This window comes from Nerophis ophidion, linkage group LG23 (genome assembly GCF_033978795.1).
Source record: "Nerophis ophidion isolate RoL-2023_Sa linkage group LG23, RoL_Noph_v1.0, whole genome shotgun sequence".
NCBI classification, from domain to species: domain Eukaryota; kingdom Metazoa; phylum Chordata; class Actinopteri; order Syngnathiformes; family Syngnathidae; genus Nerophis; species Nerophis ophidion.
The window spans coordinates 13637170-13663807 of NC_084633.1; the positions used below are offsets into that span (position 1 = coordinate 13637170).

A 26638-nucleotide genomic window follows, 5' to 3' on the forward strand; every position below is an offset into this window, starting at 1 on the left:
GGGTGGCACTGGGAGCAGGTGGGTAAAGTGTCTTGCCCAAGGACATAACGGCAGTGACTAGGATGGCGGAAGCGGGAATCGAACCTGCAACCCTCAAGTTGCTGGCACGGCCACTCTACCAACCGAGCTAATACCGCCCCAGAAAAAAAAGGGGCAGCATAAAATAAAGAGTAGAACCAGCAGAAAATATACATTATAAACAAAGAGAAGTAGCTAAAAGTTTATGATAACATTTCCAGATCAAATTCATATCCGTCTATATAAAGTAATGTTTTATTTTGTTTGTTTATTTTACGGCAAAAAGACACCATATGCAACATTCCCCACCCAATTTTTTTTTATTCAAGTCGAACATTTGATGTGAAGTAATTGGAGACTTCAATAGGTCAATAATTCATAACAACACTGATTTTGATTAATTATTATGTTTTGAACAATGACCTTTTTTTTTTTTTAATCTGGATACAATTCTCAGGGGTCCAAAAGGGTCCCACTTGTAAAATTGTTAAAAAATAAGTTATGAATAATTTAAAATGTTTTACTTTTAACACTCAAATCTCTAGATCATCTTCAGATCCCTCCGTCGATTATACGTTTTTATATTGTTGTTTGTTTGTTTATTTTATGCTCTTTTTGTCATGTATAACTTTGTTTTTGTATTTTTGTTGGCAGACACAGAAATATAAAATAAATAAATAATCAATGGATTGTACTTGTATAGCGCTTTTCTACCTTCAAGGTACTCAAAGCGCTTTGACACTACTTCAACATTTACCCATTCACACACACACTGATGGAGGGAGCTGCCATGCAAGGCGCTAACCAGCACCCATCAGGAGCAAGGGTGAAGTGTCTTGCTCAAGGACACAACGGACGTGACGAGGTTGGTACTAGGTGGGGATTGAACCACTATCCCACTGCGCCACGCCGTCCAAATATGCAATATTATCCTAAAAATAAATATTATAAAGTGGAATTTTTGAAGTGAAGTAATTTGAGACTTCAATAGTCAATGATTAGTAGCAACACTGCTTTTGATTATTTATTATGTTTTAAACAATGACCGTTTTGTTTTTTTTAGTCGGGCAAAAATTCTCAAGGACCCAAAAGGGCCCCACTTATAAACGGTTAAAACTAAGTTATAAATATATATATATATATATATATATGTATTATGTTTTTCTTTTAACGCTTAAATTTCTAGATCAACTTCATATCCATTCGTCAATTATAAGGTTTTATCATTTTTAAGAAAACATTTTTGGTTTCTTCATTTTATATACCTTTGTTTTGTTGATGGCAAACACACAAAATATGCAATATTTGCCTAAAAATGAATATTATAAAACTGAATTTTTTTCAAGTGAAGTATTTGGAGACTTCAGTAGGTCCATAATCCATAACAACACTGATTTTTATTATTTATTATGTTTTAAATTATGAATTTTTTTTCTATTTTTATTTTTTTAATCTGGCTAAAATTCTCAGGGATCCAAAAAGGCCCCCCTTATAAAACTGTTAAAAATAAGTCATATATAATTTTTAATTTTCTTCTTATTATTATTTTTTTACTTTCAACGCTTAAATCTCTACATCAACTTCAGATCCACCTGTCGATTCTAAGTTTTGATCATTTTTAATGTTTTTTTTTGTTTGTTTATTTGTTTTATGCTCTTTTTGTCATAAATAACTTTGTTTTTCGATGGCAAAAACACAAGATATGCCATATTTTTCTCAAAATAGATCATATAAAGTGGCATTTTTGAAGTGAAGTAATTTAAGCATGAAATGGGTCGATGATTCAAAACAACACTGTTTTTGATTCATTCTTATGTTTTGAGCAATGCCAGTTTTAAAGAAAAAAAAATGCCAGCATTGCAGCTTTGTGTGATTGGAGTCAGCCTAGCAGCTTTTTGTTGTTACATTTCACTATGCTCTTGTATTCCACTTTAATATGTATTTTTTTTTTTTTAGTAGTAATTTTAGAATGTGCCGTTGGCCGTCAAAGAATTAACTGTGGGTCACTTATATACAATATATGGAAAGGTGCGAAACAGGCTTGTAGGGATGATATAGCCTCTTGTGTTTTTTTCCTGACCTAACGTATATTCCGCTCTACTGTATAAGATATATATATATATATATATATATATATATATATATATATATATATATATATATATATATATATCAGTTACTATATTACATAGGGTAAGAATTAGGTTCAACTTTTTGGACTATATATATCTATATATATATATATATATATATATATATATATATAGATACATACGTTAGGTCAGGAGGCTGTATGATCCCTACAAGCCTGTTTCGTAGGTTTTCCCGCCTGTCAGAGGATTTCATGTACTTATATAAAATATAGGGAAACTTGCGATACAGGCTTGTCGGGATGATATCGCCTCTTGTGTTTTATCCTTACCTAACGTATATTCTGCTCTACTGTATAATGCAGTGGTACCCAACCTTTTTGTATCCGCGGACCGGTCAATGCGGCCCGGGGGTGGGCGGGGGGGATCCTTTTTTATTTATTTTTTTTCTTTTGTCATGAAAAAGGGACATTTTCGTCATGGAAAAGGGAGGTGTTTATGCTTGGTGCACTAATTGTAAGTGTATATTGTGTTTTTTATGTTGATTTAATAAAAAAACAAAAAATAATATACATATATATATATATATATATATATATATATATATATATATATATATATATATATATTTATTTATTTTTATTTTTTTTAAAATAAAAATTTATAAAAAATTCTTCTGCGGCCCGGTACCAATCGGGCCACGGCCCGGTGGTTGGGGACCACTGGTATAATGGATAAACCACAGAAACCTTGACTATATATATGTATATATATATATATATATATATATATATATATATATATATATATATATATATATATATATATATATATATATATAAAGTGGGGCAAAAAAAGTATTTAGTCAGCCACCAATTGTGCAAGTTCTCCTACTTAAAATGATGACAGAGGTCTGTAATTTTCATCATAGGTACACTTCAACTGTGAGAGACAGAATGTGAAAAAAAAAATCCAGGAATTCACATTGTAGGAATTTTTAAGAATGTATTTGTAAATTATGGTGGAAAATAAGTATTTGGTCACTTCAAACAAGGAAGATCTCTGGCTCTCACAGACCTGTAACTTCTTCTTTAAGAAGCTCTTCTGTCCTCCATTCGTTACCTGTATTAATGGCACTTGTTTAAACTCGTTATCTGTATAAAAGACACCTGTCCAAAGCCTAAAACAGTCAGACTCCAAACTCCACTATGGCCAAGACCAAAGAACTGTCGAAGGACACCAGGAAAATAATTGTAACAGACTGGGAAGAGTGCATCTGCAATAGGCAAGCAGCTTGGTGTGAAAAAAATCAATTGTGGGAGCAATTATCAGAAAATGGAAGACATACAAGACCACTGATAATCTCCCTCGATCTGGGGCTCCACGCAAGATCTCATCCCGTGGGGTCAAAATGATCGTGAGAACGGTGAGCAAAAATCCCAGAACCACATGGGGGGGACCTAATGAATGACCTGCAGGGAGCTGGGACCAAAGTAACAAAGGCTACCATCATTAACACACTACGCCGACAGGGAATCAAATCCTGCAGTGCCAGACGTGTCCCCCTGGATGTCCAGGTCCGTCTGAAGTTTGCCAGAGAGCACATGGGAGAATGTCATGTGCTCAGATGAAACCAAAATAGAACGTTTTGGTATAAACTCAACGCGTCGTGTTTGGAGGAAGAAGAATACTGAGTTGCATCCCAAGAACACCACACCTACTGTAAAGCATGGGGGTGGAAACATCATGCTTTGGGGCTGTTTTTTCTGCTAAGGGGACAGGACGATTGATCCGTGTTAAGGAAAGAATGAATGGGGCCATGTATCGTGAGATTTTGAGCCAAAACCTCCTTCCATCAGTGAGAGCTTTGAATGGTTGACCAAATACTTATTTTCCACACTAATTTACAAATAAATTCTTTAAAATTCCTACAATGTGAATTCCTGGATTTTTTTTTTTTCACATTCTGTCTCTCACAGTTGAAGTGTACCTATGATGAAAATTACAGACCTCTGTCATCATTTTAAGTGGGAGAACTTGCACAATCGCTGGCTGACTAAATACTTTTTTGCCCCACTATATATATGTATGTGTATATATATATATATATATATTAGAGATGCGCGGATAGGCAATTATATCATCCGCAACCACGTCACCAAAGTCGTCATCCTACCGCCGTCCACCCGAACCAACATTTTATCAGAAACGCATCCACCCGCTGATATACATTAGAGGTTGGCCACCTTTACCACTCACAGAGCTGTCTAAACCCGTTTCACAGAGTAATGAAGACAATTGGTGCCGCTAAAGTTCTCGCGATTATCCAATCGGCGTTCATCCTGATGACAAGAATATGGGCGTGTTGTGAAGCCATTGCCTTTGACACCTTTAACAACATGTACACACCGACTGTTAGTCTGGCATCATGTTGTGTGCAGCTTCCGCAATCACACGTACAAGATTGAAAGGCATACTGGGTGACACAGAGTACACTGATGGTTGTGATATAAACAACTTTATCACTTACTAATATGCGCCACGCTGTGAAGCCACACCCAACAAGATTGACAAACACATTTTGGGAGAACATCCTCACAGTAACACAACATAAACGCAACACAACAAATACCCAGAATCCTTTGAATCCGTGACACATCCTGAATATATTTTACACCCCCACGCCCCCAACCCCGCCCACCTTACCGACGCACGGGGTGGGGGGTGGGTTTGCTGCTAGCGGGGTGTATAGAATAGTCAGGAACATCATGGATACAAAGGATTCTGGGTATTTGTTGTGTTGCGTTTATGTTGTTACTGGGAGGATGTCCTCCCTATATGTGTTTGTCAATCTTGTTTGGTGTGGCTTCACAGCGTGGCGCATGTTACTAAGGGTGTTAAAAATGTTTATATCACAACCATTAGTGTACTCTGTGTCACTCAGTATGCCTTGCAGTCGTGTGCGTGTTGCTGCGGAAGCCACATACAACATGATGCTGGACCGATAAGCAGATCGTACATGTTGTAGTGGGCGACAAAGACAATGGCTTCATAGCACGCCCTAATACTTATTATATGGGTGACTGCCGATAGTCATTCTAGAGAATATCAATCAATCAATCAATCAATGTTTACTTATATATCCCTAAATCACTAGTGTCTCAAAGGGCTGCACAAACCACTACGACATCCTCGGTAGGCCCACATAAGGGCAAGGAAAACTCACACCCAGTGGGACATCGGTGACAATAATGACCCAGTGGGACGTCCGTGACAATAATGACTATGAGAACCTTAGAGAGGAGGAAAGCAATGGATGTCGAGCGGGTCTAACATGATACTGTGAAAGTTCAATCCATAATGGATCCAACACAGTCGCGAGAGTCCAGTCCAAAGCGGATCCAACACAGCAGCGAGAGTCCCGTTCACAGCGGAGCCAGCAGGAAACCATCCCAAGCGGAGGCGGATCAGCAGCGCAGAGATGTCCCCAGCCGATACACAGGCAAGCAGTACATGGCCACCGGATCGGACCGGACCCCCTCCACAAGGGAGAGTGGGACATAGAAGAAAAAGAAAAGAAGCGGCAGATCAACTGGTCTAAAAAGGGAGTCTATTTAAAGGCTAGAGTATACAAATGAGTTTTAAGGTGAGACTTAAATGCTTCTACTGAGGTAGCATCTCGAACTGTTACCGGGAGGGCATTCCAGAGTACTGGAGCCCGAACGGAAAACGCTCTATAGCCCGCAGACTTTTTTTGGGCTTTGGGAATCACTAACAAGCCGGAGTCCTTTGAACGCAGATTTCTTGCCGGGACATATGGTACAATACAATCGGCAAGATAGGCTGGAGCTAGACCGTGTAGTATTTTATACGTAAGTAGTAAAACCTTAAAGTCACATCTTAAGTGCACAGGAAGCCAGTGCAGGTGAGTCAGTACAGGCGTAATGTGATCAAACTTTCTTGTTCTTGTCAAACGTCTAGCTTCTGGATGATTCAACCGCCCGAATCTAATTAAAGTCTATTTTTTCGTCATGTCACCCGCCCGACCCGCGGTTTATGAGACCGCAATGTATATACACATATATATGTATATATATATATACATCTATGTATATATTGCTAGTAATAGTAATAGTTGTTGTCACTTATACACACAGTTACTATAATACATAAGTTAACAATAACTTACAAGCTTGGCAAGAAAATATTCATTACCATCAACTTTCTCGACAATATGTTTCAACGTGGACCACTGAATGCCCTCCGAGCCCAAGTACAGTAGCTCCAAAATCTGCAAGACTATCAGAAATAGAAGAATATTTGATGTCTGTCTGGCACAGAAAAAAACATTTGAAGTATTTTTGTTTATTGCGGCTGCATCACTGGAGTGCGTGGGCCGCTCGTTAAGGAGCTTCCTGGCAGCAGAGAACATTGTGATGTTAATGAGACGTGGCTCAGCAGCTCAACGCTTAGGAATATGTGAATACTTGATTACTTTCAATTACCCGCCTCAAGCACTGGGACAGTATTATGTGCAGGACTTCCTGATGCCCCGTATCTTTTTTAAACCTACTTTTTTTTTTTTTTCCCCAAGTAGAAAGTAGTTCCACTATTAAAACATTTTCTGGGCAAGGACAACATTAAAAGTCGCGCAGCACTTGCACCCTTTATTGAACTTCTCCTTAAAACCTTGCTTCAGATCAATGTTTTCCCGCCTGAAATAAGGCGATTAGTCGTCCTGCACTCCCTCCTCCTAAATCGCACTCCCATTCTCATTTATTAGTCTTCCTCACATTCCTCACAAACATCCCCCATTGGACAGAAACGTATCGTTCTTTGCAGCTACTAAGGAGAGGCATGAAAAATAAAATAATTTATTTCATCAATAGATTTACAATGTTTGATGCGTGTTTACAGTGGTGTTCACATCCAAGAGTTTTGACAGATAACTTTGTAGATTATTATACCTTTTTTTTTTTTTTTTCCTGATCCTTCCGCAATTAGAAGCCACATATTTCAAAATGGTGTGGTTTAGAAAACATAGACTGTACACTTAGACTGGGGTTTACAAACCCCCAAACCGGTGAAGTTGTCACGTTGTGTAAATGCTAAATAAAAACAAAGTACAAAGATTTGCAAATCCTTTTCAACCTATATTCAAATGGAATATACTGCAAAGACAAGATACTTAACCTTCAAACTGGAATACGTTGCTATTTTTTGCAGATATTAGCTCATTTTGGAATTTGATGCCTGCAACATGTTTCCAAAAAAGCTGCCACGTGTGGCAAAAAAAAGACTGAGAAAAGGTAAGGAATGCTCATCAACTACTTATTTGGAACATCGAACACTGATTGGGAACAGGTGGGGGTGCCGTGATTGGGTATAAAAGCAGCTTCCATGAAATGCTCGGTCATTCACCAACAAGGATGGGGCGAGGGTCACCACTTTGTGGACAAATGCGTGAGCAAATTGTCCAAGAGTTTAAGAACAACATTTCTCAACCATCTACGGTCGGTAATATCATCAAAAGGTTCAGAGAATCTGGAGAAATCACTGCATGTCTGTGACCTTCGAATCCTCAGGCGGTACTGCATCAAAAAGCCACATCGGTGTGTAAAGGATATCACCACATGGGCTCAGGAACACTTCATAAAACCACTGTCAGTAACTACAGTTGGTCGCTACACCTGTAAGTGCAAGTTAAAACTCTACGATGCAAAGCGAAAGCCACTTATCAACAACACCCAGAAACGTCACCGGCTTGGCTGGGCTCGAGCTCATCTAAGATGGACTGATGCAAAGTGGAAAAGTGTTCTGTGGTCTGACGAGTCCACATTTCAAATTGTTTTTTTGAAAACTGTGGACGTCGTGTCCTCCAGAACGAAGAGAAAAATAACTATCTGGATTAATCCGGGAGCAAAGTTCAAAATTCAACATTTGTGATGGTATGGGGGTGTATTAGTGCCCAAGGCATGGGTAACTTACACATCTGTGAAGGTACCATTAATGCTGAAAGGTACATACAGGTTTTGGAGCAACATATGTTGCCATTCAAGCAACGTTATCATGGACGCCCCTGCTTATTTCAGCAAGACAATGCCAAGCCTCATGTTACAACAGCTTGGCTTCATAGTAAAAGAGTGCGGGTACTAGACTGTCTCCCATTGAAAATGTGTGGTGCATTATGAAGCCTAAAAGAACATAACGAGAAAGGGCAAAAATTCCACCTGAAAAGCTTCAAAAATTGGTTTTCTCAGTTCCCAAACGTTTACTGAGTGTTGTTAAAAGGAAAGGCCATGTAACACAGTGGTAAAAATGCCCCTGTGTACCAACTTTTTTGCAATGTGTTGCTGCTCTTAAATTCTCAGTTAATAATTATTTGCAAAAAAAAATTACGTTTCTCAGTTCGAACATTTAATATCTTGTCTCTGCAGTCTATTCGATTGAATATAAGTTGAAAAGGATTTGCAAATCATTGCATTCTGTTTTTATTTGAGTTACACAACGGGTCAACTTCACCTGGTTTTTGGCTTTGTCTATCAGAGATGCTGTATAATCAGGTGTTGTCGGAATTTAGTAGGATTTTGTACTACAAATAAAATAGGTTATGCAATTAGTAGATAAATAACATTAAAAAAGTGGAACCTCTTATATTAAAAAACAGTTTGAATTTTTTTGTATTTAAAAACATGTGTCTCCATGTGAACTAATGGAATGTTAGTGTTTTAATTAGGGATGGGCTTTATATTTAATTGTGTAAAATTGTTGATTCGTGTAAAACAGACTGCACTACTTAGCTGTCACCAACAGAGGCGCTGTTGTTTCATCCTTCAGTAAATCAACCGTGCAGAGTAAAACAAGTATTACCGGTATAAAAACAGGAGTCCAGAACATTTAGCTACATGTTTCAATAAAAACAATATTTGATAAAAAATAAAATAAAAAAAATGAAGAATTATCATTATTTTTCACTGTTGCGTTGTCAATTATAGAAATGCAGTCAAAGTAAAAATTTTTGGGGACGATCATACGGGTGTAAACATAAGTTAACCACAGTTAGGATTTAAAAACTGTTGAAAAATTGGTAAATATGTAATCAAAGAGCATGATTTCATGACATATGTAATGTTCAATAACATTCTCAATTGACACAAAAACAAAAAAATACATTCACCTTAATAACAAGTTAAAGTCGTCCACGTATTTAATTCATCTTTGGGTGACTCTCAGATTTGGCTTGAACTCAGAATTGTAAGAATTCAAGTATTTTACTTTAGAGCAGAGGTTCTCAACTGCTCAGTCATACGGACTTTGCTTTCAGTGCGTGGTGGCGGGTCTTTGAGAACGGGTCGAGACTTTTCCATGGCTCTTTTCAGTACTGATTCGTTCTTCTTTGTGCATTTCAATAAATTGTACAAAGTTCGCCACTCACCTTTTGAGCAACTTTTTAAAGTTAATGATGAGAACTAAACGGCCGTGGTGATTCATTCGTTTGCCAGACGTTCTTAGTCGTGCGTCTCTGTTAATTAAGAGCAGGATTTTTGGTCACATTTGCAAACGAGTTGAGTCTTTTTAACGACTCTTTTAAGTGAACGATGAGACCCGATTCACATTTAAAGTTGTTAAAGTACCACTGATAGTCGCACACACACTAGGTGTGGGGAAATTACTCCCTGCATTTGACCCATCCCCTTGTAGCACCCGCTGGGAGGTGAGGGGAGCAGTGAGCAGCAGCGCTGGCCACGCTCGCGGAATCATTTTGTTGATTTAACCCCCAATTCTAACTCTTGATGCTGAGTGCCAAGCAGGGAGGTAATGAGTCCCATTTTTATAGTCTTTGGTATGACTCGGCAATGAGTTGTTCATTTGCTAGCTATTCTTCCTTCTGCAACTCAATAGATTGGAACAGTAAATCCCAACTCGTGGTTCGCCGCCTGGATTTTGAACGACTTGTTTAGGTCAACGATGAGTACCCATGATTTGCGGTGGTGAGTCGTTTGTTTGCTAGTAAATAAATAAAAATTAAAAAAATAGAGGCAGCTCACTGGTAAGTGCTGCTATTTGAGCTATTTTTAGAACAGGCCAGCGGGCGACTCATCTGGTCCTTACGGGCTACCTGGTGACCCCTGTGATAGCCGCTAAGCTCGCCCCCTTGTGGTGGAAAATTATATCAACGGTAACTTCCTTCTGCATGCTCCGATCTTCCTGAAATTTTCGATGGCGGGTCTTGGCAATGGGAATGACGTGGCCGCATGCGTCATGATTACACGCAGACTCGTAGGAACCCAGAGTTGCAGTTCCAGTTATAATTGGGATTAAGGGGTTCCTGCAAACCAGTTGAGAACCACTGCTCCAGAGGTTCCACTTGACATTTTTGGATAAAACAAAATGTGTTGTTTTTTTTACTTGCTTGTCCACTGCTTTGATGAACTATTTTGTTCCAGGCCAATGCCACAGGTCCTAACCTTTAGAACCATTTCCTACAAAACTCCCCAACAAGTCAGCAGTGAGGGTGCAACATTGTCTGATCCGAAGGGGACTTGTGCTTCTGCCCTTTGCGTCAGCATCTGTGATGATGATGATGATGATGATGATGTGGATAACGGCAAAAAGACAGGCTTTTTTTTTCCAATGTCAACAAAATTTCTCCGTATAGTTCTTGACGGCAGCGGCGCCATCGGTGAGCTTGAAGTGGATCGATATAAATAGCTGGTAGAGGACATGAGATGTGTAGGTATCGTAAAGACAACGGAGAAAGGCAGTGGAGGAGGTCACAGTGACTGTCACTGCCTCTTTTTTTAAAATAGAGTCCGGTTCCTCACCAATTATTTTTTTTTTTTACAAACATTCTTCCTTTCGTAGTTCTCCGCTCTCGTCAATCCAAGTGCTCGATGGGTTTTCAAGTGTGTGTGAGTCCTTTTAAAGCTCTCATATCAAACAATTGTACAGTATCTTCTTCCTTCCGTCTCCTTTTGATGATCATGTTCCACCAAATGATTGTCATTAAATAAACATCACATTAATAAACCACACACACACACGCACACTTTGCAGAGAGGAAAGATGTCTGTGATGTCGAGACTGGTTCTCAGTGTCCAAGCTCTTGTTTTGAAGAGCAGTGCGTCAAACGAAAGAGGAGAACCCCGCAGTGGGCGGAGGAGGGTTGGCGGAGCAGCCCAGGCTGCTGGGGGGCCGGTAGAGAGTGCCGTGCTGGCTGGGGGGTTCCGAGGACATCAAGGAAGGGGTGGGAGTCCGGCTTCCTTTCGGCCTGAAAAGGGTGCCCTGGCCCGGGGGCTGCACCTGGGGCTGCGGGGACGGGGCGCTCTGGGGGACCAGGGGCGGCAGAGGGGGCACGGGAGGCGGGTGGGGTCGGGACTCCTGCTCCACGAGGGGCTCGGGCTGAGAGTAGCCGTATGCCGGGGGCCGAGAGACGCCCTTGGGCTGCCTCCGCCACGAGTTGTAGTAGGTGGGGTCGCTGATGTAGTGGCTCACGAAGGAGTGCGTCTTCTGCCGGCTCTGGTCCATCTCGTACTCGCTGTCGCTGCCCTGCAGACGTGTGTTTAGGACAGACAATAAGGAACGTTACACTTTCCACCCGCTAATGGCACTTACTTCATAGTTCTAGATCTAATAATGATGTCTACAGGTACAATTCACCACCTAAAATAGACATGTAGTTAGGGCTGGGCGATATATCGATACATCACAGGTTTCCCCCGTTTCCATATGAGTTGGGAAATTGTGTTAGATGTAAATATAAACAAAATACAATGATTTGCAAATCCTTCTCAACCCATATTCAGTTGAATGAAAAAAGTTTATTTCGGTCATATAATCAATCAAATCAATCAACCATTTTGTGTGATCTGTTTTACAGTACATGTTACATGTATACAATAATGCACATTTACACACGAAAGAAAAGAAAAAGAATGACCAAAAAAGGAATAGGCTGAAGCCAAAGCTTATATTTGCCTATCCTATACCTACACAAAAAATTAGATTGCCTGGAACATCAACATAAAAAAATAAATAAATCAAATATCAATGGGATGAAAGTAATTGTTACTATATTTCATAATTTTCAATTATTTCACCTTTCAATGTTTTCTTAAACCCTAGCAAAGAAGTGCATGTGTTCAGCTCATCACTGAGCTTTTTCCACCATTTAACTCCTAAAACTGTAATACATTTGTATTTTATATTTGTTCTCGCTTTACTTATTTCAAAATTCGATATCCCCCGTAAATTATAGTTTTCTCCTCTTAAATGAAATAGCCTGAGAATACAAGCTGGAAGTCTGTTGTTCTTTACTCGAAACATAATTTCCATTGTTTTTAAAAACACAATGTCTGAAAATTTTAACACATTTGAACTCATAAATAATGGATTGGTATGTTCATAGTAGCAGGCTTTGGGTATTATTCTAATGACCCTTTTTTTGAAGTTTTATTATTGGGTTTATGTTTGTTTTATAAACATTTCCCCAAATTTCAACACAATACGTTGCACTACAAAGAAGATTTTTGATGTTCAAACTCATAAACTTCATTTTTATTTTTGCAAATAATAATTAACTTAGAATTTCATGGCTGCAACACGTGCCAAGGTAGTTGGGAAAGGGCATGTTCACCACTGTTACATCACCTTTACTTTTAACAACACTCAATATACGTAGAGCTTCAGTTGTTCAACAGTCCGGGGTCCCTTTCTTCTTTTTACAAAGCCACGCTGTTGTAACACGTGCTGAATGTGGCTTGGTATTGTCTTGCTGAAATAAGCAGCGGCGTCCATGAAAAAGACGGCGCTTAGATGGCAGCCTTTGTTGTTCCAAAACCTGTATGTACTTTCAGCATTAATGGTGCCTTCACAGATGTGTAAGTTACCCATGCCTTGGGCACTAATGCACCCCCATACCATCACAGATGCTGGCTTTTGAACTTTGCATCAAAAACAGTCTGGATGGTTCGCTTCCTCTTTGGTCCGGATGACACGATGTCGAATATTTCCAAAAACAATTTGGAATGTGGACTTGTCAGACCACAGAACACTTTTCCACTTTGCATCAGTCCATCTTAGATGATCTCGGACCCAGAGAAGCCGTTGGCGTTTCTGGGTGTTGTTGATAAGTGGCTTTCGCTTTGCATAGTAGAGCTTTAACTTGTACTTACAGGTGTAGCGACAAACTGTATTTAGTGATAGTGGTTTTCTGAAGTGTTCCTGAGCCCATGTGGTGATATCCTTTCGAGATTGATGTCAGTTTTTGATACAGTGCCCTCTGAGGGATTGAAGGTCACGGTCATTCAATGTTGGTTTCCGACCATGCCGCTTACGTGGTGTGATTTCTCCAGATTCTCTGAACCTTTTGATGATATTATGGACCGCAGATGTTGAAATCCCTAAATTTCTTGCAATTTTACTTTGAGAAACGTTGTTCTTAAACTGTTTTACAATTTGCTCACGCAGTTGTGGACAAAGGGGTGTACCTCGCCCCATCCTTTCTTGTGAAAGACTGAGCATTTTTTGGGAAGCTGTTTTTATACCCAATCATGGCACCCAACTGTTCCCAATTAGCCTGCACACCTGTGGGATGTTCCAAATAAGTGTTTGATGAGCATTCCTCAACTTTATCAGTATTTATTGCCACCTTTCCCAACTTCTTTGTCACATGTTGCTGGCATCAAATTCTAAAGTCAATGATTATTTGCAGAAAAAAAAAATGTTTATCAGTTTGAACATCAAATATGTTGTCTTTGTAGCATATTCAACTGAATATGGCTTGAAAAGGATTTGCAAATCATTGTATTCCATTTATGTTTACATCTAACACAATTTCCCAACTCATATGGAAACGGGGTTTGCCTTATGACAATAAAGCGCACCTTCTTACATAAGTCACATACTGTCGCGTCATACGCCCTCGCATGAGAGATAGCAGCATGGGTAACATTAGCTGTGATGCTAGCGGAGTGGTGCGAGTGGTAATACGAGAGAAAGAAGGTGCCAATCTGGTAACAAATTAAGGAAGAATTAACTCTTAAGAAAAACAGCACAGGATCCATCGTCTGGCGGTGGTTTGGCTTCAAGCGGGAAGATGTTGAACAAGTGTGATGTGCGGCAAAAGCGTTAAAGTAGCACCTACTGCTAATTTGTAGCATCATTTGAAAAGTCCCCCGCTCGAGAATGAAGAGTGCTTGAAACTGCATGTCAACATCTCCGTTCGGTGCCATACCCACAAAATGCCGAAGCAACCATTTCCAGATCGTATGAAAAAAATAGTCAACAACATAAGGAGATAACGTCCGCAGGAACCTCCCACATAGCGAAGGACACACTATTTGATTTCTTATTATGCAGCTCATTTTTATTGGACAGTTATTGAAATATCTTGTGTGACATCATGCACAAAAGTGCACTTTATTTGTTTTAAACTATTGTAGTGGTGTTCTGTACAAAAAGTGCACTTTAAGTAAGTGTTGTTTTGATATGTCATGTTAGTGACATCATGCACAAAAGTGCACTTTGTTTTGAACTATTGTAGTGGCGTTCTGTACAAAAAGTGCACTTTATTGAGTGTTGTTTTGATATGTCATCTTAGTGACATCATGCACAAAAGTGCACTTAAAGCTTGTTTTAAAATGTCTCTGACAATCTTGCACTTTCTGTTTTGGAAATGACATGAATGTTTGTGCCACTGCTTAATAACTGTTTAATAAATACAGTTTTGGTCAATTGACTTAATTACGATTTCCCTTTCTGCATGAAAGTTTAAAATGAGCATATATTAATGCAGTATGAAGAAGAATGTTTTAATGTAGACACATAGAATTATCATACTACTGGATCGGTTCGCAGCCGAGTGTGAAGCGACCGGAATGAGAATCAGCACCTCCAAGTCCGAGTCCATGGTTCTCGCCCGGAAAAGGGTGGAGTGCCATCTCCAGGTTGGGGAGGAGACCCTGCCCCCAAGTGGAGGAGTTCAAGTACCTAGGAGTCTTGTTCACGAGTGAGGGAAGAGTGGATCGTGAGATCGACAGGCGGATCGGTGCGGCGTCTTCAGTAATGCGGACGTTGTACCGATCCGTTGTGGTGAAGAAGGAGCTGAGACGGAAGGCAAAGCTCTCAATTTACCGGTCGATCTACGTTCCCATCCTCACCTATGGTCATGAGCTTTGGGTCATGACCGAAAGGATAAGATCACGGGTACAAGCGGCCAAAATGAGTTTCTTACGCCGTGTGGCGGGGCTCTCCCTTAGAGATAGGGTTATCCCTTAGAGATAGGGTGAGAAGCTCTGCCATCCGGGAGGAACTCAAAGTAAAGCCGCTGCTCCTCCACATCGAGAGGAGCCAGATGTGGTGGTTCGGGCATCTGGTCAGGATGCCACCCGAACGCCTCCCTAGGGAGGTGTTTAGGGCACGTCCAACCGGTAGGAGGCCACGGGGAAGACCCAGGACACGTTGGGAAGACTATGTCTCCCGGCTGGCCTGGGAACGCCTCGGGATCCCCCGGGAAGAGCTAGACGAAGTGGCTGGGGAGAGGGAAGTCTGGCTTTCCCTGCTTAGGCTGCTGCCCCCGCGACCCGACCTCGGATAAGCGGAAGATGATGGATGGATGGAAGTGTTCATTCAAGGCTAAGGCAAAATATGGAGATATATATGATGTATTGTGGTATGGATTAAATATCAGGATAATAATAAAAGGCCATATTGCCCAGCCCTCCATGTAGTCTTTTTAAGCTTGTTTTTTAAAGAGTGTCAGCACATTTTTCAACACCCACTCTTTAGCCATATATACATTAAGCCGGATAACTCATTAAACTAATAATAATTTAGCCTAAGCCCCGTTTTTGCCACACTAAATCACCGTTTAATGTTCCCCTCCTTGGATAATTTTTTACACGGGAAAGTGCGCCGTCAATTTCTTAAATCTCCATCTCTTAGTTTTGTATGGACTCATTGATCGTTTGCAAACTGAGTTCGGAGAGGAAGTGACGGCAGAAAGTCGGCGCCCCACACAGGAAGAACGCGCCACAGCCTGCTTCGTAATAAAGCGGTTTTGTAACTCAGATCTAACCTGTCAAAGCGTGGATTACGTTGCAGCTTGCTGCGAGGATTGTTTTCCCGGGATGCAAACGAACTTGACTGGACATGGCGTGCAGGTTAAAACATGATTTAATCTTAACTCAAAAGCTACGAAAGGGGACAAACAAAAAGGCGCTCATAGTGGAGGCACAAAACTTGGCGCAGGAAACAAAAACGTAAACACATAGCCTGAATGGTCATTAACAAAAACACTTACGGTGATGTGAGCGGAGCAGCATGAACTATGAACATGAATAAACAGAGCATGATAAGATCTCACTATTATGTTAGATCCACAATGGTCTGGACTTTCACTATTATGTTAGATCCACAATGGTCTGGACTCTCACTATTATGTTAGATCCACTATGGTCTGGACTCTCACTATTATGTTAGATCCACAATGGTCTGGACTCTCACTATTATGTTAGATCCACTATGGACTTGACTCTCACTATTATGTTAGATTCACTATGGACTGGACTCTCACTATTATGTTATATCCACTATGGACTGGACTCAGTTATGTTAGATCCACTATGGACTTGACTCTCACTATTATGTTAGATCCACTATGGATTGGACTCAGTTATGTTAGATCCACTATGGACTGGACTCTCACTATTATATTAGATCCACAATGGTCTGGACTTTCACTATTATGTTAGATCCACTATGGACTGGACTTTCACTATTATGTTAGATCCACTATGGACTGGACTCTCACTATTATGTTAGATCCACTATGGACTGGACTCTAACTATTATGTTAGATCCACTATGGACTGGACTCTCACTATTATGTTAGATCCACTATGGACTGGACTCTCACTATTATGTTAGATCCACAATGGACTGAACTCAGTTATGTTAGATCCACTATGGACTGGACTCAGTTATGTTAGATCCACTATGGACTGGACTCTCACTATTATGTTAGATCCACAATGGTGTGGACTTTCACTATTATGTTAGATCCACTATGGTCTGGACTTTCACAATTATGTTAGATCCACAATAGTCTGGACTCTCCCTATTATGTTAGATCCACAATGGTCTGGACTCTCACTATTATGTTAGATCCACTATGGACTTGACTCTCACTATTATGTTAGATCCACTATGGACTGGACTCCGTTATGTTAGATCCACTATGGACTGGACTCTCACACTATTATGTTAGATCCACTATGGACACTGGACTCTCACTATTATGTTGGATCCACTATGGACTGGACTTTCACTATTATGTTGGATCCACTATGGACTGGACTTTTACTATTATGTTAGATCCACTATGGACTTGACTCTCACTATTATGTTGGATCCACTATGGACTGGACTCTCACTATTATGTTAGATCCACTATGGACTGGACTCTCACTATTATGTTAGATCAACTATGGTCTGGACTCTCACTATTATGTTAGATCCACTATGGACTGAACTCTCACTATTATGTTGGATCCGCTATGGACTGGACTCAGTTATGTTAGATCCACTATGGACTGGACTCTCACTATTATGTTAGATCCGCTATGGACTGGACTCAGTTATGTTTGATCCACTATGGACTGGACTCTCACTATTATGTTAGATCCACAATAGTCTGGACTCTCCCAATTATGTTAGATCCACAATGGTCTGGAGTCTCACTATTATGTTAGATCCACTATGGACTTGACTCTCACTATTATGTTGGATCCACTATGGACTGGACTTTTACTATTATGTTAGATCCACTATGGACTTGACGCTCTCTATTATGTTGGATCCACTATGGACTTGACGCTCACTATTATGTTGGATCCACTATGGACTGGACTCTCACTATTATGTTAGATCCACTATGGACTGGACTCTCACTATTATATTAGATCCACTATGGACTGGACTCTCACTATTATGTTAGATCCACTATGGTCTGGACTCTCACTATTATGTTAGATCCACTATGGACTGGACTTTCACACTATTATGTTAGATCCACTATGGACTGGACTCTCACTATTATGTTAGATCCACTATGGACTGGACTTTCACACTATTATGTTAGATCCACTATGGACTGAACTCTCACTATTATGTTAGATCCACTATGGACTGGACTCAGTTATGTTAGATCCACTATGGACTGGACTCTCACTATTATGTTAGATCCACAATAGTCTGGACTCTCCCAATTATGTTAGATCCACAATGGTCTGGAGTCTCACTATTATGTTAGATCCACTATGGACTGGACTTTCACACTATTATGTTAGATCCACTATGGTCTGGACTCTCACTATTATGTTAGATCCACTATGGACTGGACTTTCACACTATTATGTTAGATCCACTATGGACTGAACTCTCACTATTATGTTAGATCCACTATGGACTGGACTCAGTTATGTTAGATCCACTATGGACTGGACTCTCACTATTATGTTAGATCCACAATAGTCTGGACTCTCCCAATTATGTTAGATCCACAATGGTCTGGAGTCTCACTATTATGTTAGATCCACTATGGACTTGACTCTCACTATTATGTTAGATCCACTATGGACTTGACTCTCACTATTATGTTAGATCCACAATGGTCTGGAGTCTCACTATTATGTTAGATCCACTATGGACTGGACTTTCACACTATTATGTTAGATCCACTATGGACTGGACTCTCACTATTATGTTGGATCCACTGTGGACTGGACTTTCACTACTATGTTAGATCCACTATGGACTGGACTTTTACTATTATGTTAGATCCACTATGGACTTGACACTCACTATTATGTTAGATCCACTATGGACTTGACGCTCACTATTATGTTGGATCCACTATGGACTGGACTCTCACTATCATGTTAGATCCACTATGGACTGGACTCTCACTATTATGTTAGATTTACTATGGTCTGGACTCTCACTATTATGTTAGATCCACTATGGACTGGACTCTCACTATTATGTTGGATTCACTATGGACTGGACTCTCACTATGATGTTAGATCCACTATGTACTGAACTCTCACTATTATGTTAGATCCACTATGGACTGGACTCTCACTATTATGTTATATCTACTATGGACTGGACTGTCACTATTATGTTAGATCCATCAGGGACTGGACTCTCACTATTATGTTAGATCCACTGTGGACTTGACTCTCACTATTATGTTAGATCCACCATGGACTGGACTTTCACACTATTATGTTAGACCCGTCCATTGCTTTCGGTCTCCCCAAGAGGGGGGCTGGGGGTCACCCACATCTGCGGTCCTCTCCAAGGTTTCTCATAGTAATTCACATCGACGTCCCACTGTGTTGTGAGTTTTTCCTTGCCCTTATTTGGGCTCTGAACAGAAGATACTGTTGTGGCTTGTGCAGCCCTTTGAGACACTCGTGATTTAGGGCTATATAAATAAACATTGATTGATTGATTGATATTTCACCGGACTGCCATTCTTCCAGGCTTTATCCAAAACCTATCTTGAATATTGAAAATGTAATAAAATAAAAAGGTTTCTTGCAGTGTTCTGACTTTGTGGTTTCAAACATGCATTGACTCATCCTTTGTGGAAATCTGCGTCTAAATAATTAGGGATCTTGCACTTACTTCACAGTGATGTTCGGTTTATGCCTCGTAATACCAGGATCCATGAATGTAAATATAGAGATAATTGCTCCTATTGGGTATTGCCCCTCACATTCATACAGCATGTCACCCCCAGCTGCACGTCGCAGTCGGACAGAGACTACAATGAGGACTAATGCGTTCGTGTACGACGGCGGAGAGACGCCACCGCCTAATTGTGCTCTGAGGTGCAGCAGTCCTGCCTGTGCAACACAAACAGTTAAAAGAGAGCAATTACGCCTTCTGCCTGCCTGACAAGTCGCTGGCCTTTTATTGTTCTGCTGCAGCTTAACAGTTGTCGACGCATCGTTTATTTGCACAAGTGGCAGGTAAACAGTAGAAGGCTTTATTTTTTTTCTTCTTCTTTGCACAGACGGAAAATAAGAAGAACAACAAACCGTTTGAGTGTCTCTCCCAAAAGAGCAGTTTATTCAAACCGAGTTGAATGAGCGATGTTTCCGGAGTGTTCGGGCGGAAGACAAATTGGTCGGGGAGATTTGGTGTGCTGTGAGAAGAGAAGACGTTTGTAGGAATCTAGTTTGCTCGGTTCCTCACCAGAGGTGGGTCCAGTAGCCAGAAATTGTACTCAAATAAGAGTACTGTTACTTTAGAGATGTATTACTCAAGTAAAAGTAAGGAGTGGTCACCCAAATTTTTACTTGAGTAAAAGTAAAAAGTATGTTGTGAAAAACTACTGATGAGTAACCTGTACGTTTAATGATGACGGCAACAAGTAATGCACAAAAACATAAAAATAGCAATGAACAAATTCACAGCCAGGAATATCTCTTAAGCAACTAAAACAATAATATATATCAAATAATATATATTTGGTTTTACACTGTATTGAAAAAAAAATTGACAATGGATTTTACCCTTGCAACCTCATTATACTATTGGCTAAGTTTTATATTCAGAAATGTAAGTTTCTCAATACCCGACCTGTATTTTGTGCCTTTAAAAAAGATTTAGAACTCTACATTAAAACACTCTACCTCTAACAACCAAAAAGCTGTGAAAACCATGATGCTGTGTTCCAAATTTAAGTTATTTACTGAGATTGAGTGAGCCCATGGCTTTGCACTTTGTTTACTTTATGTATATATATATTCTTTGCATTCTATTTTAGTTACTTTGAATTTACAACCCTATGGCGCTGTTTTGTACGTTTTTTATACTGTTTTGTACTTACTTTGATTATTATTTTCAACTGTTTGTAAATGTTGACATTTATAAATAAATGTTTATAAAAAAAATAAAAAATGTGTGCAGTCAATCATGTGACCGCCTGGCTCTGTTTGATTGGTGAAACGGAGTCACACGTCACCAGTGACTGCATTTGATTGGTGAAACGGAGTCAAAGGTCACCAGTGACTGCATTTGATTGGTGAAACGGAGTCACACGTCACCAGTGACTGCATTTGATTGGTGAAACGGAGTCAAAGGTCACCAGTGACTGCATTTGATTGGTGAAACGGAGTCAAATGTCACCAGTGACTGCATTTGATTGGTGAAACGGAGTCAAACGTCACCAGTGACTGCATTTGATTGGTGAAACGGAGTCAAATGTCACCAGTGACTGCATTTGATTGGTGAAACGGAGTCAAACGTCACCAGTGACTGCATTTGATTGGTGAAACTGAGTCAAACGTCACCAGTGACTGCATTTTATTGGTGAAACGGAGTCAAACGTCACCAGTGACTGCATTTGATTGGTGAAACGGAGTCAAACGTCACCAGTGACTGCATTTGATTGGTGAAACGCAGGCATGTGATAGATCCTACTTTGAAGGTCTGTCTGACAAAACAAAACAAAACAAAGAGTGCATTAACAGATCGATAAAAATCGGTAGCGAGTAGCGAGCTGAATGTAGATAAATGGAGCGGAGTAAACGTATAGTTTCTTCTCTATAAATATACTCAACTAAAAGTATGTTGCATCAAAACTACTCTTAGAAGTACAATTTATCCCAAAAGTTACTCAAGTAAATGTAGCGCGTTACTACCCGCCTCTGTTCCTCACACATAGCGACACCGACTCTGGGAGCTGGTGTAACGTTTCCTGTAGAGATGTCCGATAATGGCTTTTTTTGCTGATATCCGATATTGTCCAACTCTTAATTACCGATTCCGATATCAACCGATACCGATAGATACAGTCGTGGAATTAACACATTATTATGCCTAATTTTGTTGTGATGCCCTGCTGGATGCATTACACAATGTAACAAGGTTTTCCAAAATAAATCAACTCATGTTATGGAAGAAAATGCCAACATGACACTGCAATATTTAGGGACCGAATGTCCCTTTGGGACAGAGGACACTTTTGAATTTCTAAGGTTTTATTATTATTTTTTATTATACCGCCGCTTCTTTGAGCTGTACTTTGACCCCCTTAACATGCTTCAAAACTCACCAAATTTGACACACACATAGGGACTTTCGAAAATTGCGATCTAATCAAAAACCAAAACTCAAAATTGCGCTCTAGCGCCCCCTAGGAATAAAACCCAGACAAAACTGTCTCTAACTTCCAGTAGGAATGTCGTAGAAACATGAAACAAAAACCACTACATAGGTCTGAGTTAGACCTATGTTTCAAACACTCTTACCTACCAGCTAAAATCAACAGGAAGTTTTCAATTCCCCCTTCAATACAAAAGTTGGCTAAAAAATTTCGCTTTTTTTCTAACATTATCTCCTCTGAGGCCATTTGTCGTTTCATCTTCAAATAAGCAAGAAAAGAGAGATTGAACCCTTCTGATTAAAAGTTGATGAAATAGTTTTAATCACTGCTATGGTTTTGATTTTATCAGCCTTCAAAGAACCGTCGCGCTGAAAACCATTTCAAAGATAACCGCCGTGCGCAGACATTGAGGGAGACGTTTTTTTTTCTTTTTTTCCCATACTGTCTGCTGCTGTTGCGCACGCACCAACATTCGTAGGGGAGGGGCTGTGATTGTCCATACCAAGATGGCTGCCAGGTGCCGTTTTTTTAACATGCCTCAAAACAGCAGCTTGGAATTTGGGACGTGCTCTCCCTGAGAGAGCATGAGGAGGTCGAGGTGGGCGGGGTTGAAGGGGGCGAGGTTTAAGTTCCGTCCCGGAAGAGTTAGTGCTGCAAGGGGTTTTGGGTATTTGTTCTGTTGTGTTTATGTTGTGTGGATGTGTCATGTCTTTGTGATCATGTTTTGTTTGATTATGTTCTGTTGGTTTTTTGGACTCTTAGTCGCTGTTTACACTCCCTTGTTTTTTCACCATGACGACCATTAGTTTCACCTGTCACGTGTTCACGACTCACACACCTGTCGATAATCACGTCACTATTATTTAAGCCATATATGCCAGGTAGTCAGCCTGGCGACATCACCCTTGATGCACTCTTGACACTCTTGATACCTCTGACATTATCCATGCTCGTTTTTTCACGTCACAGTAAGTGTTTCCGTTTTTATGTCCATAGTTCTGCCTTTGTGCTAATTTTTGTTTTCTTAGCCAAGTTTGTTCTCCGCCTTGTGCACGCCTTTTGTTTGTTTCTGTTTGAGTAAAATTAAATCATGTCGTTACCTTCACATCGTGTCCAGTCAAGTCGTTTTGCATTCCGGCAAAACAAACCGCTCTAAAGTCCAAGTCTTGACAGGATGTTCTCCTGAAATGTGTTTGTCATTCTTGTTTGGTGTGGGTTCACAGTGTGGCGCATATTTGTAACAGTGTTAGAGTTGTTTATACGGCCACCCTCAGTGTGACCTGTATGGCTGTTGACCAAGTATGCCTTGCATTCACTGGTGTGGGTGAAAAGCCGTAGATATTATGTGATTGGGCCGGCACGCAAAGGCAGTGCCTTTAAGGTTTATTGGCGCTCTGTACTTTTCCCTACGTCCGTGTACCACTCCATACAGCGGCGTTTTAGTCATAAATTTTACTTTTTGAAACCTATACCGATAATTTCCGATAATAACATTTTAAAACATTTATCGGCCGATTATATCAGCAGTCCGATATAATCGGACATCTTTATTTCTCACATTTTATTCCAAAGGAAGAAATATTTATTAGGCCATAATTACTCCAAACAACATCCTTTAGAGACAGGAGCAGTATAAAAAATATATATTTTTGTTTTTATATGTTTTTTTAGAAGGACAAACATCACACAAACATTCCTAATTGTTAGAAATCCCACTATTTATATTAAACATGCTTCACTGATGAGAGTATTTAGCGATCGCTCGTTTTGTCCTACTAATTTTGGCGGTCCCAGAACTCCCCATAACTTGTTTACATGTACAACATTCTCCGATGCTGCCACAGAAAGACGTGTTTTGGACCACCCCTTTGTCTCACTTTGTCCACCAAACTTTTTATGCTGTGCGTGAATGCACAAAGGTGAGCTTTGTTGATGTGTTTGACTTGTAATTCGGGAGATTGGGGGGTGGTTTGTGGTGGGCGGGGGAGTATATTTAGAGCTAGAATTCACTGAAATTCAAGAATTTGGGAGATTGGGGGGTGGTTTGTGGTGGGCGGGGGAGTATGTTTATAGCTAGAATTCACTGAAATTCAAGAATTTCATATATATATATAATATATATATATATATATATATATATATATATATATATATATATATATATATATATATATATATACATATATATATACATAACTGAAATTCTTGTTTCCGATCATTTTGGAACTTGCAAGCGTACTTCTTCTTACTTGTCTCTTTTTCGTCCTTCTGCTTCGTCTCCTTGTTGTGTGTGCAGTTGTGCACTCTCCAAAAGCCGTAGGTGTTATAACGTGACTGGGCCGGTTTATATAGAGGAAAAGCAGATGTGACGACAGGCTGTCCTCACTCAGGTCCGCATGGACCTGGAGGGGGCGTGCCTCTAAGGCACGCTCCCAATATTGTCGTCCGGCTGGAAATCGGGAGAAATTCGTGAGAATGGTTGTCCCGGGATACTTTCTGGAGAGGCACTGAAATTCGGGAGTCTCTCAGAAAATTCGGAAGGGTTGGCAAGTATGCTTAACAGGCATATTTGGTCAGTGCATGACTGCAAGCTAATCAATGCTAACATGCCATTTAGGCTAGCTGTATGCGCATATTGCATCATTATGCCTCGTTTGTAGGTATATTTGAGCTCATTTAATTCCTTTTACTTACGTCCTCTGTGTATTTCATTTATATTTGCATGTCTCATGACACATTATCTGCATGTAATATTGGCTGCAGTTCTGATAATTTTGTGTGTGTCATGTTGTATATATAAAATCCGCTACACCTCCCTGATACCGAAGTACATGTCAAACTACTTCCTTAACGTAAATGACCGCCATAACCACAACACCAGGGGGAGCTCCACAAACCACATTAAACCCAGATTCCGATCCAACAAAGGTCTTAACTCATTCTCTTTCTGTGCCACATCAATGTGGAATGCACTCCCAACAGATGTAAAAGAAAGTGCATCTCTATATTCTTTCAAAACCACACTAAAACAACACCTCCAGGCAACTTCAACACTTTACTAATACCCTCCTCCATTCACATCCCATCTCCCCGGAATACAAACAACCTAATGTAAATAATCAAATGTATTTCTAATATATATACTTGCTCTTATGCTATGTGAACTCACTATGTTCTCTGCTGTCTGCTGGCTGTACATATCCTACTAAGTAAGACCTACACTGTTTCAATGTCCATTTCTCTGTTGATGCAATTGTTGATGACTGAAGTTCTGATATCAACCAAAGCTCCTCATCCCACCCCCCGGATTGTAAATAATGTAAATAATTCAATGTATATACTATGATGATTAACCTGTGTGATGACTGTATTATGTTGATAGTATATATTTGTACCATGAATTGATTAACGTGGACGGTATAGCTCGGTTGGTAGAGCAGCCGTGCCAGCAACTTGAGGGTTGCAGGTTCGATTCCCGCTTCCGCCATCCTAGTCACTGCCGTTGTGTCCTTGGGCAAGACACTTTACCCACCTGCTCCCAGTGCCACCCACACTGGTTTAAATGTAACTTAGATATTGGGTTTCACTATGTAAAGCGCTTTGAGTCACTAGAGAAAAGCGCTATATAAATATAATTCACTTCACTTCACTTCACCCCGACTTAAACAAGTTGAAAAACTTATTCGGGTGTTACCATTTAGTGGTCAATTGTAGGGAATATGTACTGAACTGTGCAATCTACTAATACAAGTATCAATCAATCAATCAATCAATGTTCCAGACCACAGCAAACGTTACCCGGCTCGCAAAGATAGTAATAAATAAATAGATAACGATTTCCAACGTTGTAAAAATGTGTACAATAAAAATTACATTTCAACATTTCTGTTAAAAAAGATTTGTGTCATAGTCATTTTGATAGTAGGCTATTATAGCAAATATAGACACTTATACCATGTGTTGCCTTCATTATGACACTTTTATAAGGCTTTTAAACTTTTTGCGGCTCCAGACAGATTTTTTTTTTTGTATTTTTGGTCCAATATGGCTCTTTCAACGTTTTGGGCTGCCGACCCCTGGTCTCGATAGAGCCTGCGTACCACTAGAGGTACGCATACCACAGTTTGAGAATCACTGCCATAGGAGACAAAGTTGACACCGGTATGGTTGTAAGGTGGGGGTGAGTCATTGCCTACCTGAGAGTCTGAGATCTCGGAGGGCTTCTCAGTCAGACTGCTGCTCTCTGCTGGAATCAGGTCGTTATATTTGGCGCTCACGTCCTCGTCAGAGTAATGAAGACTTCCGGGACTGGGCCTCGGTGGCGACCTGAACCAAAGTACAAGATAGG

General features: G+C 40.1%; 1 protein-coding gene across 2 annotated transcripts in view; it reads right to left on the reverse strand.

The window, feature by feature from the left end:
* Positions 1–6762: 6762 nt before the first annotated feature.
* sdk2a (sidekick cell adhesion molecule 2a) overlaps positions 6763–26638 on the reverse strand; it is a 469329-nt gene continuing 449453 nt past the window's right edge. For both annotated transcript variants that reach the window (XM_061884928.1, XM_061884927.1), the window contains exons 44-45: positions 26487–26616; positions 6763–11657 (exon numbers count right to left, since the gene is read on the reverse strand). In XM_061884928.1, the coding sequence (XP_061740912.1) occupies positions 11235–11657; positions 26487–26616 (553 nt within the window). In that variant the 3' untranslated portion in view covers positions 6763–11234. The remainder of the gene's footprint in view (positions 11658–26486; positions 26617–26638) is intronic.